Source organism: Paralichthys olivaceus, chromosome 1 (genome assembly GCF_024713975.1).
Source record: "Paralichthys olivaceus isolate ysfri-2021 chromosome 1, ASM2471397v2, whole genome shotgun sequence".
Taxonomy (NCBI): Eukaryota; Metazoa; Chordata; class Actinopteri; order Pleuronectiformes; family Paralichthyidae; genus Paralichthys; species Paralichthys olivaceus.
In genome coordinates this window covers 27,267,501-27,291,038 of record NC_091093.1, presented here as the reverse complement: position 1 = coordinate 27,291,038, position 23,538 = coordinate 27,267,501, and the positions used below count along the sequence as shown (strand labels likewise).

The 23,538-nt window shown below is 41.9% G+C and overlaps 1 protein-coding gene across 1 annotated transcript in view; it reads right to left on the bottom strand.

Annotated features, from left to right (window-relative positions):
• The window catches only part of prmt3 (protein arginine methyltransferase 3), a 45,673-nt gene that overhangs the window by 12,929 nt on the left and 9,206 nt on the right, over positions 1-23,538 (bottom strand). Inside the window, exons 10-13 of the mRNA XM_020099411.2 lie at positions 22,527-22,626; positions 12,357-12,435; positions 6,368-6,555; positions 3,810-3,896 (exon numbers count right to left, since the gene is read on the bottom strand). Coding sequence (XP_019954970.2) covers positions 3,810-3,896; positions 6,368-6,555; positions 12,357-12,435; positions 22,527-22,626 — 454 coding nt within the window. The remainder of the gene's footprint in view (positions 1-3,809; positions 3,897-6,367; positions 6,556-12,356; positions 12,436-22,526; positions 22,627-23,538) is intronic.

The window sequence follows — 23,538 nt, the reverse complement described above, 5'->3', positions numbered from 1 at the left end:
TCCATCTCACGCGTGTCTATATAACATGTTATAGCTGACAACACATATCGGAGCAATAACCAAGCCAGGATCTCTGGAGCTCAGCCAATCTGACTATGGGTTCTTAGTCACGACCACAGGCTGAACATAAAGATGGACGACATGACGGCTCCCAGAAGTGGAGCCAAATCACCTAGATCATAGCATTATAGGTCATTTTTCATCAACTGTTCTTATTTCTGATAAGTTTGGGTTTTTGATGATATAAAAAAATAATAAGACAAAAAAACACAAGATGCCAAAACCCTTATCCAGGAATGTTGGCTTCATTTTTGTACAATTTGTGAAAGTGGAGATGTGTCGTCCATCTTTTATTTCCAATATATAGTCATGTCTGTTACCAAGGACCTTCTCCACTGATTGCTCAGTTATGCTGGAAGGCCAGCACTGGGAAGAGTCCAGGTTGTTCCAAGCTTCTTACATTTAAGAATTACGAAGGCCACTGTGGCTCTTGGGAACCTTCGATGCAGCAGATCTTTTCCCAACCTTCCACAAATCTGTGTCGTGACTCAATTCTGTGTCTGAGCTCTGCAGTTTGGTGTCTTGGTTTTGGTGTGTGTGTGTGTGTGTGTGTGTGTGTGTGTGTGTGTGTTGAAGTTTCAAGTGTCTATTGTGATTTTTCAGTTTTTAAATATATTTGCCAACATTTCAAATAAAATCTGTTTTCACTTTCACATGCACTGTATTCTCCATTTGGCTTCACAGGCAGACGTGATGTAAACAAGAAACAGAGCGTGTGAGATGCAAAAGGGAGGCAAGGAGAGGAGGGATAAAACAGAGCTGGAGCAAGAGGATTTGTCTTGTGCGTGATCGGCGCAGACGCAGGGGTTGTGCTGTTCATTTAATGCAAGGTTAGGCAGGCTGAGCTGATGAATGGACTGTCGACAAGAGAACAAAAGCAGGCGCTCCATCACAAGATGGGAGAAGCAGCCGCTCACCGATCCCCAAAGTACTGGTCCAGGAGCGACTTACCCTTCACACATCCTAACCTTAACTACTACTGAGGAGCTGTAGGCAATGCTGACTACAGATCAGTATCTTTATAGTAACTTCACCTGACTCCCGCACGTCAATGATCCATCTGTAAATTCTGGGACAAACAGGCTGGAGGTTGTATCTACGTTGCATGCAAGTGATACCTTACACACAGGATATCTATCTCTCTATGATAGCGTGACTGAAGAATAAATCCTCTACGTATGTTAAACATGCCAACTGGGGCTGATTGGAAGCGTCAACAGGAAAAAGCAATATAAAAAACGAACAAAAGAGCTGAAGAAATGCTCCACCGTACCACGCGAGCACGATCCCATCATCTGTTATGCTGCAGCGTACCTCATGACTGGACTTACACCCTAGAAATAGAAAGTGGTCGCTTTCAATTACGGCGTAGAGAAGACAGGAAAAATGAGAGGATGTTTACAAATCCCATTAAATCCACCGGCCTTACCCAGGGAGCACAGGCCAGATAATAACCACCTATTGATTATCCATTAAACCAATACACCAGACAGTGCAGTCACACTGCAGCACAGCACAAAGCCGCTCCAACACAATGGCCTTTGGTACAGACACATCACTTCTCACAGTGCAAAGAGTCGGCGCTTGGAGTCGTGTGGCCGCTGCTGGGAGAGAGAGATGTGGCCGAGACGCCGGAGCAAGTTGAGGGGAGGTTGGTGGGGAGAGTTTAGGGGGGTGGGGTGGGGGTTGATGGTGGCTGCTATCACCTCTAATAAACTCATAAACCATGCTCCATGCCTTGCTGCCTGTAGCTGACCCTTACTGAGGACACCCACTTCCATTTTACGCCCCCAGAATATTGTGTTGTCATCGGACAAGCACACCTACACGCCACAACTCGGAGGTTCAGCCGCGTTTCTGACGAGTCATGTGATGTCTTCCACGGGATCTAGGAGGATCGTTTTTTGAAGTGGTTAAATTATCAGCATGGCTTTTAATCTTTTGTTTGTGTGATAGCAGGATTGCATTAAACTAAAGGAGGGATTTACACAAAACTTGAATCTTGAGTCTGACATTGAGGGATCAGGAATTTAGCAAAATTTGAGAGAGAATAATTCATGGATCTTGACTGATGTATGAGTGAGGGAAACTTGATTCAGAGCCTTAAAAAAATCTGGATGTAATGAATTTAAATGTGGTTTCATAAGGGCACTGTTGGGTATTGACGGAGGCCAGCACTATCTGGGTGCCCTTCTAGTTTTATGAATGAAATTAAATGGGTCTGTTTTACATCCTCAAATCTAAAAAAAAAGGGATGCTGTATAAAATGTAAATAAAAACAAAATGCAATATTAGGGTTAGGGGTGTCACACACACAATAAGGAGGTTCTCAGATAGAAACCTTGTTTGACTGGAGTCTGTGTTTGTGGAGTTTGGCATGTTCTCCCTGTGTCTCCCTGTGTTTTCTCCAGCTTCCTCTCACAGTCCAAAAACATGCAGACTGGGCTCAGGTGAATGGAGATGCTGAAGTGAAGATGTGAGTGTGAATGGTTGTTTGTCTCTGTAAGTCCGTTCTCGCACAGACACAGGCGACAACATAAAGGTTTTAAGAATGAATAAAAATACAGCAACTGACTATGATTCCAATACAAATGTATGGAAGTGTATGTATTGTATGTACGATTTAAATACTACAAAAACAAAATTATACAAAATTAAGAAATATACAATCTGATAGGAGCGATTTCAAACGTGCCTGATAAACTGCCGCGTACAGAAAAAGCGTTGCGTATTGATGAAAGGGGAAGTAGGAATGAGGGGGAAAGTACCACAAAAGCCAATCCTGACAGATGGTTCATAAAAAGAGAAGTGCTTGAAGTGCTTAATGTGTGATTCAAGATCTTGATATAACAAATATTACTGGAAAGTAAGTGACCAGGCCCCAAAACTTACCAGAATCAGCAAAGTTTAAGCAACAATGCCAAACTGACATCCGCCTGACCTATTAGGTGACAGGAAATGGAGGATGTTCAGATACAGTAATCGTGTATTTATGTAACAGACTTTTTTGGGCGGTGGCATGCCCTCTACTGAGTGCCATTCTAGTCTGTTTTGTTGCCTGGTACTAACTTGTATTTCTTGTGAATCTCAGGAACATCAGCTGTCTCCATTTGCCAGCCACGCTCAGCCACCACAACTCTACTACCACACTACCAATCTCTGCACTTTTGGAACTCAATCTCTAAACTTAAAGCTCTAGAAGTTTGAATCGTTGCTAAAATCACTCACCACGCCAGTCCCATCATGCTGTCTGTTAACCAGAGAGCACACACGAGTCTCAGCGTGTCTGGGTAACCCTCTGAAAGCGAGTGTGTTGTAGTTTTTGAGAGCATGACAGGACACCATTCACCATGTTGCATGACATGTAATTCAAAGTCACATTAGCCCCACTGCTCTGATTCAATTTGAAACTCCATTAAAAACTCAACTGACAGGCGTCCTCTCAGATACAGAAACACGATCTATCAACATGACCTGACTGATGTCTTTGCATCGTTCCCTTCACAAAATATCTCTACTAAATGACAGATGGAATGATAAATGACAGAATGAATGAATGACAGATGATTGTTTCAGGTACAAAAATAAAAATCAGATTGATATCTGCAAAATGTGACCAAGCACCATACCGTATAAATGCTATAAGCTAAAATACTCTCAAATATATTCTTTTCTACAGCAATGTGGCTGTTGTGGTCTTACACTATCCACTCACTGGGTTTGTGTATTTGTGTGTGTGTTTTACTTACGGTGCATTCTGTAGTGTTTGTTATCTTTAAGCAGAAGTCCGATGCAAACTCCAGCTCAGACAGGCACACTCTGTTACAGTCAATCGTCTGTTGAAAGTCAAAAACATCATGTTATGATTCATAACTTAAATCAAATTCGTTAAGATATTTCTGATCACATAAATTATTATAATAATTGTTGTTTCAGACTTTGAAGCATTTTGGATGACATGTATCACAGCTAAGCAGTGACGTCTAGCGTCTACAGCATCATTTTCTCTGTCATCGTTTGGTTTAAAAAAGTTCAATTTTATTTTCAGTATTCTGGCCACAAAAAAAAGGTCCAACAGGGACACAAGTATGTGCGGTCAGAGGATTATACAAACCGCCACAGTGAGTACACCTGTTCTTACACTGACAATTCCTAAACAGCAGGAAAACCTTGAGGGGTTTTCGTAACGTTGAGCACTGCTCCTCTTTGTTACCTCTTACAAATATGCTTGAATAGCCCAGTGGTTTGTTCTAACTTTGATATCGTCTAAAATCTACCTTCTCCTGCCCTCCGTTAAGAATATTGGCTTTTTAACCTGATGAGGGGTCAGGTTACCATCAACAGGAAAAAAAATATTGGTTTATTGAAAGGCTCTTTTTAACCTTTACCATAAAAATGACAAACTGCAAATTCATGTCTCCTTTTGCGCTCAGGTCCACAGATCTGCAGAAGGTTAAACACATTTCCACTAAAGGTGCAAGACTGCAAAGTGTCTTTGGTGAAAGAAGCTGTGAAAACATTACTGGACAAAGAATTCAATGCCAGCGATTGCAAATCTGAAAACGAGATTCCACAAACGTTACTTGGACTAAGGGTGTCGTAAAAATTGATCCGTACAGTAACAAGAAAACGGGATTCACGAAAGAACGGAGCTGCTGTCAAATTAGGCAGGATGAGAGCGAGTATCCCCAGAGAAACATCAACATTAAGCCCTGTGAGGAGTTACAGCGCCACAGTAATTAATCTAACAAACACAAGCTTTCACAAGAGTAAAGGCAATAACAGTTAAATAGACAACAGCTATCCGAAAAGTAATTTACCATTTACTTAATGTTGCATTAGCAACAGATTAGCTCCAGACAACTATGTAGCTTGTTTGGTTCGCTACAAGCTAATCGAAGGAAAACTAAATTCTACTAAATCCCAAATTGACAATCACAAAATAGCTGCTATAAAAGAGAAGCCACAGTTAACGTTACAACAAGGCCAGATAAAATATATGTCTGTCAATATTCGTTAGCTCACACATCTGGGCCTGCATCCGAAAAGAGACGGTCTGGTCGATGGAGGATCGCTCGCTTGTTCTAGCTTTACCGTTGCATCGTTAGCTTCTTTGAGTTGTCAAGTTGGTCCAAGAGGGACACATCCATTGGATCCTTTGTTGTTCAGGAATGGAAGGACATTTATCTGAGAAATGACTCCCAATAGTGTTTAAATTATGACTGAACTTTAAATAAGGCAGGGTTAAGGCAGCTTCACTTGGTTGCAAGTTAAAGATTCATGCAGCCAAACATCCCTATCTGTTATGCAGGAATTTATAATTCCATGAAAGGGCTCTCAATTTTACGGAATAGCAGCCAGCCTTAATGGAATGTTATTGGATCGTATCAGCGGGAGGCAATAGATGAGAGTCCATGTAATTTGGGCAGAGGGGCTGTCTATTTGTCACTGGAGGGGAGAAACTATCGATTAGAAGATTCAAATTCCATTATATCAAGTTCTCCCCTCATTCATCACATCCACACATGGGTGGAGGACATGCTACTTAGCGAAAAAGGCCAGAGAAATGGTAACGCAATGGTATGAGAGACAAGAGGGGGCATTGCCGTACAGAAAGATTCTGAGGCATCCGTGTTCTCAGAAGTTGGAGTGTGAGTGTGTGTGTGTGTGTGTGTGTGTGTTTGCTTTATCTTTGCGTAATGTGTGTGCACTCCCATCAGCTCAGTGAAAACTGCTCAATCCACAGGAGGCTGAGAGTAATGAAGTTTCCTTAAGAGGAACTTAAACAAGGATTAGATAGATCAATCACCCAGTGCTATGGCAACACACACACACACACACACACACCCTTAGGGCCCTATCTCTCTCTCTCTCTCTCTACAGCTGACTCCCTTCCTTTTCTGTCTAAGTCCTAACTGCTTGGCCCTCACAAACTCTATTTCTCTGTCTTGTGCTGTGTGTCATTGTTGCTGCACACACTCACAGAATTTGAACAACACATACGTCTGATACGAGTGAAAATGCTCAGATATTGTGTCGTGACCCACTGTGATCACCGCCACGGATAAACAAGCAAAATAACTAAATAATAAAAATACTTTAATTTTTATAAAATTATAGCAAAAGACATTTAAACTACTCATTTTATTTCCTGGAAATGCAACCAATGAAAATATAGAGACTTGAATTTTACTATTATTTGAGAAACAATACTGACAAAACGTATATGAGCTACTTCAAAATATCTGTGTTGGTACAGGACTAACACCTGAGGATGAATGTTGTAGAAACCTATCAGCGTGTTTACCTGTATGACTGCAGGTTCAGAGATGATGGTGTCTGCTTTCACCACCTCAACCACAGCCTCGGGCACCACCGCTTTCTTCATGCACGCCATGTTGAAGCCATACACGTCATCCCAGAATGCAATGCGGTCTTGGTGCTTCTGGGTGTCGCCCGCTGCCGCCAAGCTGATGTTACAAAGGTCTGGATAGACTGTGGCGAAAACAAGAGGAGAAACAGAGTCAACTTTTCAATTTCTTTCTTATGCCAAACACACACACCAGGTACCAGAGCAGGAAACGTGTCAGTCTGTCGTTTGACCACTGATCTGTTGACAATTCACTGAACTCACACTGAACCTGACAGTTGCTTAAAGCTCCAATCAATTCCCTCCACGACTGAAAGAATCAAAAGCAGCGAACAAATGAGTCACAGTGGTAATTTTGGAGGTCCATGCATCTCAAAATGCAGCGTCAGTGTGATAAACTATTATAAGGCTGCCTGGTCACCGATGAGTGATTCCATTCAGGAAGTTATTTTGCTCAAACAAAAGACCATCAATCATAACTAAAGGAAACGGTGAACAAACTTCTATTCTCAGTGCTGAGACATGCTTAATATCCACTAATGCTGTAAAAACCTTTTGCAACAAATTTAATCTCGAGGCCTTGTGGGTGTGGAGCCTAGCATCAATTTCCTGAGGGTGCTGTAATGACTGTATCCATCACATGTGCACTAATCATGGCCTGATGACCATTTTGTCCTAGTTTCCCACTTTGTTCAGTAAATGGCTAAAATGCAGACACCTGGAAAAAGCTGGTCCGCATCCTGACATTGCTCAATGTGAACATGCAAACCGTTGGCTGTAAATAAAGATGGACGACCTGTCTCACATTCCTGCCACTCCACAAAAGTGAAGCCACGATATCTTGAGGTGCACTTCTAGTTTGGTCCATCATTTATGACCTATGCTGCAGCCAGCCACCAGGAGGTTATCGAGATATTTGGGCTTTACTTTTAGGGGAGGTTTAATGTCATCTGTCTCTGTAAATAGTCTATAATTCAAACCATGGATAACAGAGCTTGTGTTGTAACACGGCAAGAACCAAGACAAAGTTTGAAGCACACCAGAGTACACAGGAGTGTGTGTCCTCATTCTTTTGTCCATATAGTATATAATACCATAAAGTACAAAGTTTTCAGAAATCAACTGGTAGCACTCAAATGTCCCCAAATACGATAAGTGTTATATTTGGTGCAGTACTTGTTGCTTTTCTCCCGAGGTTGGGATCAGTGAGAACTCTTCAGTGCATTATGAGCCTAAATCTTTTCTCTGCTACACAAATTACATTTCAACAGAAGAGGGGACAAAATGTGTCCTTGTTTTCATCTTCAAACTGGCACAAAGACAAAAACCACCACCAGCATCATTCTGTCCATTATTCCCTTCATTAGTTCAAGTGGGCGTGCTGATTGAACTTGCACAGCATCAATAATACTGTTAGCCTGCTTGTATCTGCAACACTGGCAACTGAATCTATTGTATAGAATGAGGAATCATGTATGAACTGAATTCATGTGACCTGGAAACAGTTGGAGGCTTGTGAAGCTTGTGCCAATGGCCAGAACATTTAAACACATGGTTTTACAACAGCCAGCATCAGTTTATCACCTCAGAGAAGTGACTGCTGCTGGACATCACCCCAGCTGTGGCTCTCATACATTTTGTTTGACCTGACCTGAGGCTGTGAACTCAGAAAAACTATATTTTCAGAAGATGGAAGATGTCACTGTGGATCTTTGAAGACTGAGCACATACAGCTCCTGATATTATATAACACTGTCTGTTGAATGAACATTATCCATGTCTTAAAATGAGCATTAAACATGAGCCTTAATGTCTTGTCATTGTGTTTTCCCATCTGAATACATTTCTTTGTATGGTTATTATAGTTGGTGATTAAGCCAGAGCTGAGATGCTTGAAGCCTTTGTTATCCCTACTGTGAAGTAACATTAGCCAACAAAGACGCCTAAGGCCTAAACTACAGATATGTCAAACTTGATATTTTACATGGTAAAAAACGGTTTGTATTTATATAGAGCGTCTCTAGTCTTGATGACCACTAGCAGCACTTTATTTTGTTCTATGAGGGGCCATTTGGGGTTCAGCGTTTTGCCCAAGGACACTTCGGCATGCAGATGGGGAAGACTGGGGATCAAACTGCCGACCTTCTGGTTGGAGGACGACCGCTCTACCCCTCCATTTTAATATGCAACTTACCACAGCTAGGAGTAATGTAAGAATTAGTGATGTCCATGACAGGAGAAATAAAAAATAGGCCAAGGTCGTTTTTGCTCAGGCCATTTGTTTGTATGTCAGTCAGCACGACTACGCAAAAACTACCAAACATATTTCCACTGAACCTGTTTGAACGATGAGACTTGGGCAGAGGAAGTACCCAATACATTTCAGCACAAATCCGTTTTTTTGACATTTATTCCAATTTCCTATGGAACAATGAATGGTATATTTAGGGGAATGATATCTGTGAGACTGTGATATTTGGTGCAGCTTGAATGAATTTCTATTAGGCCTTGGCAGAGGTACATGCTTTACTGAGTGCCATTATAGTGAGAAATTCATGGATCAGTGCAGGCCACCCAGACACATGGTAAAAAATCAGATAGTTGAAATACTGGTCAACAAGGTCAACTTTTAAGGGCTAGCCGCCGCGAGTAAGAGCAATAGTCCGCCGCTTCACCATGCAGAGAGACTGCGGCATGAGACTGCGGCAGAATAAGTTAGCAGCAACAACAACAGATAGCTACAAGAGCTAATCTCACATATATCATATATTATGATAAAAAAAAATCCATCTGCTTTTATTAACCAACACAAAATGCAAAAATAATCTGCTGAGCACTTGAGAGAGGAACAATTAAGGTAAAGAACTGAGGCATGAGATATGAGCATAAGGGCGAGAGCACGTTAAGTCTAATTACCATCACAATGTGATTCGCTGGACACACGTTACATAAGCATTTTGTTTCCTCCTCGCCAATACATCCGATTTTGGCTTCAGCCTAATCGATAAAATCCTTTACATGAAGAAGAGGATGATAGAAGAGGAGGAAAAAACTAACTGCCGTGAAACCAAACTGGCTCCAGACTGTATTCTCCATTAAGGAGCAAACCACAAACTTTTTTACAACCACTTATTACTCTTTAAAACAGAAACAAAAACACACCAGCCCACCAATTAGTACTTTTTAAAATATATTTTGCTCAGCATGTGTGTGCGTTGAAGTGCACAGTCGCAAATAACCTTCGACACGCCGGGCCATAAAATATGTGAATGGATGGTGACGGCTCAGTGATGGGCAACTCATGGCCTCTCATTATTAGTCGAAGCCTGTTTGTGACCCTGTGAGTGTCACACACATATCTACACACACACACAAACACACACAAACAGCCGATTTGTCACTTCATTTTACTCTGATTACTGAAGCGAGTGAGTAATTATGAGGTCCAGGTGAGAGCAGGGAGGGTGAGGGAAGCTGCTGATTGGGCAGAATCTGGACAGGCCCGTCTGCGAGACACACTGAAAAAGAAATAGAGTGAGAGACGAATGGGAGAGGGGGGGAGAAGTGGTGAGAATGGAGAGGGAGAAAGAAAGGGGGGGGGGGGGGGGTGTACATGGGCGTCCCCAGATTCATGGCTTTGACATCTGCGTCCTTCTCGATTCGCTGGTCACAGCCTGTTTGTCACCCCCCCCGCCTCCACTACCACCCTTGCTCTCTCTATCTCCCCCATTGGTCGGCTGTGAATAAGCGAAAGACGGTGTGGGAGTGGGGGTGGGGCTGTAAGGGGGGGTACATGGGACAAAACAGATCCCTTTACCCTGGATGCGGTGCTGTGCCAGGCATGCAGGGACACATTTAAGGATGAAGGGGAGGTTAATGTAGTGGGGAGAATGAGGGAGCTGCTGTAACTCTCTTCTAATGTAGCTTAAAACACACATCCAGCTGCAGTGCTGCGGGGCCGGACGAATAACTCAGCACAGCCACGATCACACAAACGCTAAATAAATGTAAAAGTGTGTGTGAAGTGACACAAGTTAAGGTGTGTACTCTTGTTTTTGTGAAGGTGCAGTCTGGTTGCATGAGCTGAAATCCAGGAATATCAGCTTCACAGATTTGCACATGAACACAGCCTGGGGCGTGTTTACCTCTGGAGCCGAGCTGTCGAGTTCCCACCCAAATATGCACTCGACCAATCGCAAGTCAATCTCAGCTGTCAATCGTTGAAGTTTTTATAGCACTAAATAACTAATTAAAACTAAACTTACCAAAGACATTAACATACATCAGTGGGATAAGACGGACCTGGACTGACAGAAACCATCCAACACGTGTATTTAAACTTTCTGCTAACGTGGAGGAGAAAGGGTTTATAACCTTTACTGCAGCCAGCCACCAGGGGGTGGTCAAGATGCTTTCACTTCACTTTTGGTGACTGATGGAGACATATCATTGGGAACAAGTTGTATGTTGAGTTGAATGTTCCACTAGCTGAGGTCGATGGTGCTTCTTTCATTTTTATTCCTGCAGCCGATCCAGTGGGAGCAGCCCACATCGGCAGCGTCAGGGTTAAAGGCTCATGACGAACCATACGGTGTCCTCTGACCTGTCACTTGCTCATTCGCTCGGGTCGCACCTTCACTTGTCCAATCTTCCTTGCTAACAGACATGTCTCTATAGGTGAGTGTGACCTTTCTCACGAGTCCCCAGGAGCCACTAAAGGCAGCACGGTGGAACCGTTCCATAGTTGGGTTGCATTTGGCACAAGCCATTAAATATGGTCAGTGGCAGGGATGGAACGACCCAGGAGACTGAGATGTGCACATTCAAAGACACAAACATGCTAAACTCGAGTCTTAGTGCACCACAGGGTTTCATTATTTTAACCTGAACTCCCCCATTTGAAATATCAGATATTCATCTTTTATGTGTTGCTGATATTTTGCATCTTATCAATTTCTTTTATGGTTAAAAAGAACAATTGAAGCAGGATATGAGATTAAACTGACATTGCTACTGAGGCAAAATGTAAAAGTCACTACTGTATGCATGTTTCTCCTCCCATCCTTCAGGCCAGCCACACAGGAGACATGTTGTCTTTACAACAGCTGCGCGTCAGTTCAAGATGAGCTGCGGAGCCTCCCCACAGGCTGAACCATCCCCACTCAGCTGTTTGTTACAGCACCTCTGAGCATTGCTCTGATTAGAAGGAGGAACCATCTTTCCCATTGTCAAATAATTAAAAAAATAAAATAAAATCCTCATTACCTCCTCCAAAGAGGTTATGGAAGAACACATCAAATATTGTTGTTGATCCATAAAATGTTATATCCCCGGGAATAATTCATTCTTGATTTAAAAAAAATTTGATTGAATTAAAAGGGACTGTTGGGCCTTGGTGGAGTGACATTCTAATTAATTTCTGTCTTTTGGATTCTATAAATCAAGAGTCAAGTACTGCAGCTCATTCCCATTTGAGTCAAATCAGTTATCCCAACTTTTTAATGTCTGCGGAAACAATTTATAATTTGTAAAATGAAACAATAAAAAAAAAAAAACTACCTTTGGAGTTTAAAACTGGTATTAAGCACTGTTCCTACTTTGATTCTAAAAGAACACTTGTCCCATTTCATCCTGTTTGATTTTCAATGTGGTGTCAGATCTGCCACAAAGACGCAACGACAGGGAAACTCGTTTAAACAAGTAAAGTCGATACATGAGGTGGCAGGTCTGAGGTTGTTCATTAAGCATTGAGGATTTTTAATGTTCACATAAAAAGTTTCTTTTCCATGTGAATCTTATTTTGTACGCCAGGTTAAATGTATTCATTAGTCTTTAATGTTTGGTGTGTGACGCTGTTGGTGTGTGTGTTTTTGTGTTACCTCAATGTTGTTTTGAGGATTTAATAAGAGAAAGAAGAGTGACAAACCTGAGCCGCCATCAGCTAAATAAAGGTCTCTGGCGTACAGGATGGAGTCCAGCATGGACTCGAACAGCAAGAAGTAACCCTGGAAGAGAGGACATAAACAGCATTACTCCAAAATCTTATGGAAAATAGTTTATTAAACACAAGGACAAAAAAAATGCTTTCATTCAGTGCCATCTGGTATCTGACAGTTCAAAGCATGTAATAAATGCACGCCAGGAGACGGCTGCAGATCTGCTACATAATTAAATTCTTTTTTTAATCCAACATCACTACTGTGAAAATCCAAATTTGCAATGACTGTGAATCAAGTGATGTGCGTACGTGGTCTGCCACCCAGCATCCAAGGGTTTGACCCTGAGCTGACCTCGTGTTCCGCTCCACTGGACAGCACATTAACCGTGGTATTATTTCATTAATGCTGAAATTGAGTTTTGTCCACATCTTGTTGGCTTCAACCTGAGTGGCACATACTGCTGACAAATGGCTTTTTCTACCTGCTAGGTCTTCAACCAATCCTGGAAGCTTGAGCTGCAGCAACGTTATTTGTGAGCACAACATCTGGGGCTGGTTTAAATATATGGGAGGGAACATCCCCATCAGGGACGAGGAGGAGCAGAATCAGTACGTGGATATTTTACTGCAGCTTCTGACCCATATCAGTCATTTCAGAGCTATAACAGTGACTGGCTCCTTCGGGGGGAAAATAAACAATCAATGCTTTCAGATCTGTGTTTTAGAAGCAAAGCAAGAGGGACACATTCAGTTTTCAATCTGGAGCTCATTTTCCTAAATTAATTAATTAGTGCATGACTCCTTTAAGTGCAATAAAAGAGCAATCAATGGTTCTCGAGCCCTACATTTGGAAAAGTGTATCCAAGTAAGCAGATTGGCCACTTTATCACCACATTGCATATGCATGTGTTGAGACCATGATACATCAGATCATTATTCTGACTGGCACCTTTTCATGAAAATTTGCGCTCTACATATGCCTGATTCTTTTTCCAGATGGCTGCATTTGTTTATTTCAGGTTCAACAAACACTTTGAAAAAAACTCAGAGTTGATGTTTCATGTCACATAAAAGAAAGTGAATCTGCTCCAAAAGTGAACGTGTCCTTCCTTGGCCCATCCCCGACCCTTCCACCAAGTTTCAAGAAAGTCAATTAGGTAGTTATTGTCAAATTCTGCAAACAGACAAACATTGGTGGAGGTAACAAAATGACCCGGGTGTCGTTTAAAAATCTAATTTGTCTGATTCCACTTCAGTGAGGGGAACGAGGGACAAGGAGAGGTGAGGGCCAGGACAGAAGATAAAGACTGAACGAGTGTGTGTGGTGTGTATGATGAAGAGAGCAGTGGAAAGGAGGAGTCGGAGAACGCAGAGTGATGTAGAGAGAATGCAGTGGCCAGCTGAATAGTAATTCAATGAGATAAGAGCCTTATTATTCAAATAATGACAACATTTTATCAGAGAGCACGGAGAGGAGAGCAAGCGGCAGACAAACGGGGAAACAGCCCTGATTTATAACTCCAACTCCAAAATCATCACCATCTCTGTCATACGCCTGCACTGATAATAATGACAGCGATGAAGCCGATATAACCAACTCACCCTCCACGGGGCGATAAAGAGAAACATTCTCTCCGTTTATCGACGCTGGACTGGTTGAGAACCAAAGTCAGATCGTCTGCTGCTGCCGTGGTCAGTCCATGTCCTCAGTGCCAGAGAAGGTCGTTTTTAAAATCCTCACAGTGAGCACGCCGGCCTCGTAATTTAGAGCCCAATTTCACAGGACACTGATTCACTCGAAGGAAAGAAGATATGAGCGTGGAGAGAGAAGCTCGAAAGCAGAGTCACACCAAACTTTCATCATCAACAAGGCACCAGGAGCACTACCCTCCATGTCCGGACCAGCAGCATGTACCACACTTCTGTAAAATAACACATCCACAGTATTAATAAGCAAACCAGAAATCTCCTTCTGGCATGTGAGGAGGATTAAGACCTGGAGAACGAGAACTGAAGAATGACTGAGGCTGATGTGGAGGTTCCGTTATTTCAGTCCCTCCAACTGTCTGTATAACCAGAGTTACAAGGCAGAACTATTGATGTGACGAAGGCAGGAGCACTCAGTATTGATTGAATATTGAGTATGAAGTAATCAAATGTATCCCAGACACCTTCAGCAAGAATAATTCTGTTTGATTCAAAACGTAAAACTTGCATTACTACGTTTGTATTCATTTTTGGACTCTAGTCGTAGCTCAGAGATAAACTGAGACTGTACAATGTTAAAAATGCTCAGAGAGAAAGACGCAAAGAGGATCCATTACCACGAGAGAAGAGACAGATGAGCGCTGTGTGCCGGAATTAGATAGAGACATATTTAACCGAGCTTAGACTGTAGGAGGTGGAAACAGCTAGCCATTTGTTAAAACAGAAAAAAATAACGACTACTAGCTCACGTTCCATGTACTTCTAATTTACTTTCTATGCTCGGCTGAACAGGTCATTCAAAAATAGTCAAGCATTTCTTTACAGGTTAACAGTTTTTTTTGCACTGAACCTCCTGAATGTATCTGCTGACACGTTAGTTAATCAATACCAGTGACTGAAAGAAGTGATCCGGCTGTTTAAGACGTTAGTTGTTGAAGCTCTGTACCAAGATTTCTCTTTTTCTTTCTCCTTTATCTCACCTCACCTTATCTATATTGATTTGTGCAAAGAAAAACAAGAATAAATCCCAACACCTGACTTACTTACTAAAAAAAAAAATATTTTTATACCATTTCATCCAATCGATCCGTCTGTCAGCGGCACAGACAGGCGGAGGTGTAACTGCGAGGAGCAGTTTACTGTCAGGCAGCGAGGCTGGATGCGGCCGATGCTCTGCAGTATAGTCACTGTGCATTTCCATAAAAGAGACTAATGAAAACCTAATGAGAATGGGCTGGAGCAGCTTATGCACATTAACAGAATTAGCATATAAAACACATTCCCCTGAGTCGGCTCCCGCAGACACAGCCACGTATACAACAACACACACAAGAACGCACTCAAAAGAAAAATAGCAAACGTACTTTTACTTTCTGTGTTGGCAGGAGAGTATTTTTTATAAACTCTACACACGGAAAAAATGAGTACTGCACATTTTAGAGGCAGGAGGAGGAAAAAGAGGTTGATGATGACTACATGTCCATCAAGGTTTATAAAGAATGAGTGGCTGTCAGTTTTAAGTACCAAGAGGCATCTTGGTACAAAATCTGCATCAGCACTTTGCACTCTTCTCTGTAGTACCTCCTCTCTCCTTCTGCATTCAACACACGTCTTCCTCAATTACTGCAGATCATCATCTCTTCCAGTTCTGGGAGGGCCAAGGCAAAATAAAGGAGGGTGTGCATGCATGAATGTGTGTGCACATGGATGTGTGTGTGTGTGTGTGTGTGTGTGTGTACTTCCACGCTTCGCTGAATGCTGTAGGCAGCACCGCTACGCCAACAAGCCTCCTCTATATTAGTCTATGGTCAGATTACACCAAATTAGCATAAACATATCACGCACAACCCTGTGATAGATTTTCGAGTGTTAATGCTCGGTGAGTGAACATGGTGTAGGTTTCAATTCCCATTTAAATCCATGCAAACAACAGATAACGGGGGAAGATATTGCAACAGTGAAGTAATTTGCACGATAGCCACAAGGCTATTAAAAATGGTGGTTCTCTTGAAATCAATAAGTATGTCATGCATTTTTTGGGAGATAACCATGACCTGTGAAAGATCATCTAATTAATGCATGTATGTATGTATGTATTCATGTTAATGATCTTTACACTGTAAAGATTTTAACTATAATTGCACAATTGTACTTTGGGTAAAGTGGATTTAACACATAATGATTCAATTATTTTTGTGGAATGAAATATGTGCATGTATCCATTATCTTCATCTTTGTTTAATGTCGTGGTCCTGAACAGACAGACAGTCGGTGAGGTGAAAACATTTACAAACGAGGTGTCTCCTTAGACGAGAAAGTTACTCTTCATCTTCAGCTTTTCATTTTCTGATCTATAAAGTTTTCTCCCAAATACTATTGAACAAATATATTAAAGGACAAGACAGTTTCACAGGCTGCTGGTAGATAGCAGTAGATGTCGTGGGCAGATAATGTTATTTAATACAGGCACACATCTTTTCCCCAATGCCAGAATTTACTGTTTGGATTCTGGAAAAAGGCACCTTCACATGAAAACTCATTCAGTTTTAAGGTCAAAGTCTAAGACAGCTGCATAAAAATAAAACAATGCTTGACTCTGTTTGCCTTTGAAATAAAAAGTTATAGCTGTAAATTCACACAAACTATAAAAACCCCACAACACATTTGGCGGTGTACTTGTCCAAGCATTCACAGGCCATTATTAAATTTATCATTTTGAGGGAACAAGGAGGTTATTTCGACTGTGTGATGCAGGATTATTGGTTTGGGTTTTACGAGGAAGTCTGAGGAATACATCGGGTCGTCAGGCTCTGTGTGTCGCAGTGTTTTTCAAACCAGAGACAAGTCTCCCCTTCACTCTGGTTGTTTTGAGCATGTCGGAGAAATGCAACAATGCATTTTGGATGTGTACAATATATTATATATATATATTACTGTACTGAACTGCATCGTTGTAAACGGAAGTCTACTGGCAAAATTCCTATGCTTCACAAGGCATGAATGCTGCAATAACAGAGTTGCATCGTGCAACAACAACAAATATGTTGTTCTGACACTTTGAATTTATAAAAATATGAGCGGATGAATGAATAGAAATATGGAGGAATCTTTCTCTCAAAGGACAAAACGTATTTAGTGCCTGAACATATAGAATCTGGGTGAATCTCTTAAAATAATCTAAATGTTTTTAAATGAAAATAACCTAAACTGAACATGATGAGCGTCTGCAGGTGATGTTGTGTGGATCTCTTTTGCTGAATGTCTGCTTCATTCTGTCTTTCAATGTGGCTCTATCTGAAAGTGTGTGTGTGTGTGTGTGTGTGTGTGTGTGTGTGTGTGTGTGTGTGTGAGAGAGAGAGAGAGTGACAGTCAGTCAGACCGAAGGACAGCATGACGGATGACTACCACCTTCATCCAGGGCAGTTGAAGCTCTGAGTCCTGATAATGAGGCTAAAGAGGGCTGCCATTCATTTGACTTCAAAACGCTACTAACACACACGACTCTGACAGTGTGCGTGTGTTTGTCCCGTCACGTTCACGGGGGGGACTCTGGACTATATCCTCGTCCTTTAGAATACGATTAGGCCATTATATTCCAGATTGATGTGAATAATTCAGGGCCTTGGTTGTTGGTGTTAAATATTCCACAAAGTGAGTGGTCTACAGAGCAGCTCAATGTTTCTATGGTTTTAGAACAGGAAGGGACAGGACCGCAAAGAGACGCGAAGCGGTGTCGATGCAATGTGCAATGTTCTGAGCTCAATTTAAGGCGTTACTTTTTAAAATCGAGTTCAGCGGTCGGATCTATTTATCGTGTGCTGACTCTGGCTGAAGAAACAAAATTTTGTTAAAGCCAACTCTCCTGTGACGGTCTCTGCTCATGTTTGTACGACTGTGCCATTAAACACCATCAAGCTAGCAGGCCCATCACCTGTGATTGATCTTGGACTGACAATCTTTATTTAGTCTTTGGGGAACGCGACTCTCCTCCTCCTCCCCTTCCTCCTCCTCGTCAGTGCCCCCAGACTCTTTCTTGTCTGCTCTGGACTGTTTGTTTTTCGCTGTGCCGAGAGAGAGGACCGATCAATGCAGTGAGTTATGAAATGACAGAGGTTCTGCTGACGGCAGTCTCTCAAACACACAGCAGACACTCATTTGCCCCCTGCTCCTCCTCCAACACCACCGGAGATGCACCACATTCATCACGCAGCTCTGTCTATCGGCGTCATAACCACCGTCTGTCTGCTCAATCCAACAACTCTGACAGCTGAACATCAGCGATACACACAATCCTTTGTTTAGTTACTTACCAGACAATTAAAGGCTTTTATGGACAACAATCAGGTAACTAATATACTTTTAAGGTTATCGCTACAAAGCTACAGCATGCTACAACATCATTCATTATTTCTAACATTTGCTGTTTATGGTACCATTTCATTTGATTATACAGATGTCAATACTTGTCCGTAATTACACTATATTATAAAATGTTAACTTGAAAACAGCATCTGTAAAGATGGCTGTGAAATGGATGAAAATGTAATTAAAGGAATACTTTATCTTATTTCCTGTATTACGAGGTGGAAGATGAAAAATCAATCAATCAATTCACTTCCTGTGTTGGACAGTTAAGCGTCTCATCAATTTAATTCGTGTTCTGCAGATCAACATCTTGATGGCTGCAGTTTAAATCTCTATGCAATGAACCCAGGGCTTACACCAGCTCTGTGGCATTAGCCTCACATAAGGCGAGGGGGTTAGCTTAAAAGTACAAAAATAATATATGCCTTCTATCAACTTTAAGTCTGTGGTGTTTCATATTTTCATCTATTCATCCAATATCTGTACAGTCTAGTCTTTAACGGTCAGAGAAGAGGCCACCGCTAATGATGTCAAGTATATTTAAAAGCAGGTACTTACTTTTTCTTGAGTAGAATTTTGTAAAAAATGTCTTTATAAAAATGTTTGAGTACTTCCTCCACTACTGGTCTTTGGACTATGGGAGTTAACCAAAGTAAACAGAGTAAAACCCCCGGCTGTGGTTGGCCATAAGGTTCAAACACATCACATTCTGGGTTCTGCTTAGTGCAGCTGAACACTGCCTCGCTGTGCCGCCCCACCTTATTATGAATATGTTCAAATATCATAAATATCAGGCCATTCCTGGATCTGCCCGCTCGACCAAATCTCCGCCACTGAGGATGGGATTTCCAAAAAATGCTGCGAGCAATCAGTGAGCACTGCCCTTGTTGTTTGCTTGCAAGATTACTTAACGGTACAGTGTGTAGAATTTAGTGATAGCTAGTGTTTGTTGTGGAAAATCTGCTGATCAATGGTCAACTCATCAATGTAGAAAGCGTTCAGGAGCTCTTTGGTGTGTTTATTGAAGCTCGGCGAAGGAGAAAATCAGAATTCATCCATACAACATCTGTGCATGATGCTCTCTCATATTCTGAAGTCTGCTTCCCTGCAGTCACACTTTAAAGACTTTAAACCCAAACAGATCATTTAATCTATGGGTGTGCTTGTTCCTAAACAATCAAATGTATTTTCTAGCTATGGAGACAGTGTTGCTGCGAAGGCTTTGACCTTCGCCAAGCTCTCGCACTTCCCAAACACAACAGCCTGTTGCACTCTGCCCCTGAGAGGACAAGAGACAGTGTCTAGGAAAATTCCATAACAGTGTTGAAATTTCATGTTGCAGCTGAACACCCCTCACCTCACCCTCCCCTTCCCCTTCCAAACATGGAAAAGAAGCATTATGACAATAATATCGTGTACATCACGTTACTTGACACTTCAAAGTTTAAGCAACAAAGTGTCATCCTGTTATTCAGTTTTATTTAAAAAAAATACTGTCTCTCTAGAATGAATGCTTCTTCAACGTCCTGAACATTTTTCACTGAGCGGCTCTCTCTACTTTCCACAGAGCAACATTTTCAATCACTGTACTGTACGTGTGATGATGGATGAATGTCGTTTTTCTTTCCTGGGCCAGTAAAACCAGGCCTCTCTGTCTGGAACCATTGATTTGCAGGTATTCATTTGACAAACATCAGGTTTGAGTCTGTTATACTACACTTACTACTCTAAACTACCAAGTCATTTGTGTGCAGCTATTTGAAAAGGTTCTCATTTTTCACTTTTGGTCTTCCCAGTGAGTTTTTCTCTTTTATCATTTAATTTAAGTATCCCTAGAAATGTACAAAGACTTTGACTCTGATGAACAGAAGAAATGCAGGATGTGACTCTATTCTTAGTTATTCCCACTGCACATCCCTTACATTGCATTGACCCAATTAGGCCTTTCTCTGCAAAGCCTCCTCCTGTGTGTGTGTGTGTGTGTGTGTGTGTGTGTGTGTGTGAGTGTATTTTGGGAAGAGTCAGGCCAAGGTATTAGTCAAAGTCACAAAGCATTTTGATGCTGTTTCACTTCTGTGATTTGACAAATACACAGATTAAAGTGACAAGGACGTTTGGTGATATCGAAGGGAATATCCCAACTAAAACAGAATAAACCAAGTGGCCCTTCACGTTTCCATTCCAGGTTTAATACTACATTTGGGGCAGGAAACACTTTTTGTGCAGTAATTCTGTCAGAAATACAACAGAGGAGAAACTCCTGCACCTTTTAGCATCGTGTCCTGAGAAATAACGACACCACACAACAAACATTAACTGCGCCAGTAATCAAAGTTGTCTAACGGCTCACAGTGGCTGCTCCTTCTTGTTCCATTACTCGCTGTAATATTTAAAGCTGATCCACTGCCACAGTCCCAGTGACGAATTGCAGTGCTTTTAATGTGGAATAAGAAACTGGAGGTGTTTCTGTTTCATATGCATGCACCTGCAGTGACTTAAATATCTAATATGTATTAACACTTCATTGAAATATCTAAAAACAACCAGAGAAAGATAATTACAAAATTTGACGATGGCTGAATGTTTTGAAACACAAATTATGTCTTTCGCTTGTTTTAAACTATTTAATGGTTGGTTTTATTGGTAGAAATGTTAAATTGGAACATTCCAATTAATGTTTGGAATGTATCAACAAGAGAGGTTAAATTATATTACGATTGATATCATCATAACATTCGAAATTGGATAATGAAAATGAATTGGTGGTTAATTAGGGCTCGGTCTGCCTGAATGTGATTCGATCAGTATTCTAATTTTAATATGTGACTTTTAAACAAACCCTGAAACCTACTAGTGATTTACAACAGAAGACGTACTCTGAAAAAGGGATCTGATGCTAGAAAATAAGGGAAAAAAGAAAATCACATCCCAGAGTGATGACATCTCCAGTTTCTCCCCGAGATAATAAGACACTACCTGGCTGTAAGACGAAGCCATTCACGTTTTAATGCATTCTGAAGCCATTTACACTGGAGAGAAAGTGTACTCCTGTGACAACTGTCATTTTTCCATTTTATACAGGCAGATCGGAGGGCAGCTTTTGAAGTCCTGGCCACTCTGAGAAATGTCTGCCATCTCTGCCGTGATGAGAAGTGACTGGAGGATTCTTAGATTTATTAGCGCTCTGTGAGCCAGTGTCATCAGAGATTACGCCCCCTATCCTTCACCGTTCCACCGGCACGTCACCCACCGAATTTCAATTTCCCTGGCGAGAGGATGGGAAGGCTCTGGCTGGCGACCCCTGCTCGTGACCCTGGGGTTTCACGATGGATGGGGGAGGTGGAGGGGGGACAGATACGGGATGCTCATGAATTAGGGATGACTTCAGCGGTGCGTTCAACTTTGGCCGTCCCGCCTGTATCGCCACAGAGGATCTCCCTGATAAATGGGCATCAAGGGGAAGGAAGACTGCTCTTCTCTGGTTTGGTATTCAGAGGAGTTCATGGTCGAGTTTAGCCCTCTTCAAGCCATGTTTAAAACATGCATCACTGCTGCTGGAACCTTGGATTCTGCACACTCAGTGGATCAATCCGAGGTTCAGTTGTGTATTCAAATATACAGTATGTTCGAGAGTTGGCTGGAAAAAAATAAGTTTCCAGTATGTTTTTCCCTCTTGGCTAAAGGATAAGATGAAAATGAAAATAAGCTGGGATGTTTGGGGTGATATAGGATTTTGTCAGGTGAGCAGAGGGAAAGTGAGGAGCGTGTAAACTGATGATTTGCAAATCCTTGGTTTCCCAGCTGCAGCTTCGAGCGTTGGTTAAACATGTTAAGCTGCCATATACTTGTGGAAAAGGAGAGAAACTTAATGAATATGAGTTTTCTCCCCTTTTGTTTTAATTTATGATAATCGAACAGGAGCATTTTGGCAAAGGAGCACTTCCTGAATCACGTCGTCGCCCATCTATACAATTCAACATATGTTTGAGTCAGAGTTGAACTCTTAGAAGACGGAGGCTTCAACCTGCATCCCTCCCAAACTACTACATGATATTTATGTGTGTGCGTCTGTAAATAAGGACTGACCATCCACTCTGAGATGATGATGTCCACCTTCTCCACAGGGAGGCTGATGTCTTCGATGCGTCCTTTAATCAGAGTGATCTTGTCCTCCAACTGGTTGGACCTGTGGGAAACAAGCAGGAGTCAGAGGAAACATGCACAAACCAGCTTTACATCATACAGCAACTATCATCGAGAGTTTGCATTGAGTATGTGTGCACATTTCCTTGGTCATGTCCAAATGTCAAACACAAATATACACTGACACAGGATCTAAGGGAACATGTTAAGAGACAGCCAGTGGACATTCATATGTCAGGATACAGCCTTTCACTGGACCCTTTGTCCACATAAGGAAAGAAGTCTTTCTATAGTGTCTCATGAGTTGTGTCTTATGTGTCCGAGAGCCATAAACTCTGAATTCATTGTATTGATTTCTTTTCAAATGCACGATAAGAACGAACGATCGATGCTGAGCAGCGTTAAAGTGCCTCAACTGAGAATCGTCGTGTCTGGATTAAACCTTTTTCACAGAGAAGAACCTTCAGCATCCAACAAACCAATGGATCGATAGTGCGTATTCTAATTTTGCTGTGGTCGACATTCACTGTTCAAAAAGTTGAGAGTACAAATTCTGAAATGAAGCAGGAGATTGAGGCGTTCACAACAACAGACAATGTCCCGAACATTCAGGTGAGGGCTGAAGCAGCAGGAGGTTGGAAATCACAGTCTTTGTTCACACCTCATCGACAGTGGTGTCGCCAAGCGCTCTCGAATCTCATCGTCTTTCTAAGGCGACATCTTCGTTGATGTCTTCTACGTGTATCATCATCAACACACTCACTCGTTAGCTGTGAATTTTCCAGACATCGTCCGGCTGCATTCTCACACGGACTCACTCTGACATTTTCCTACAGGGGGCTGGAAGGAGGAGACCTGGAAAACGTCTGCAGCGACTGACTCGGGACATTTGCGTTCCCACGTACAGCCACTCTGGTAAATTTCAGGAAAAAGTCCAGACTTCAAATCTGTAAAT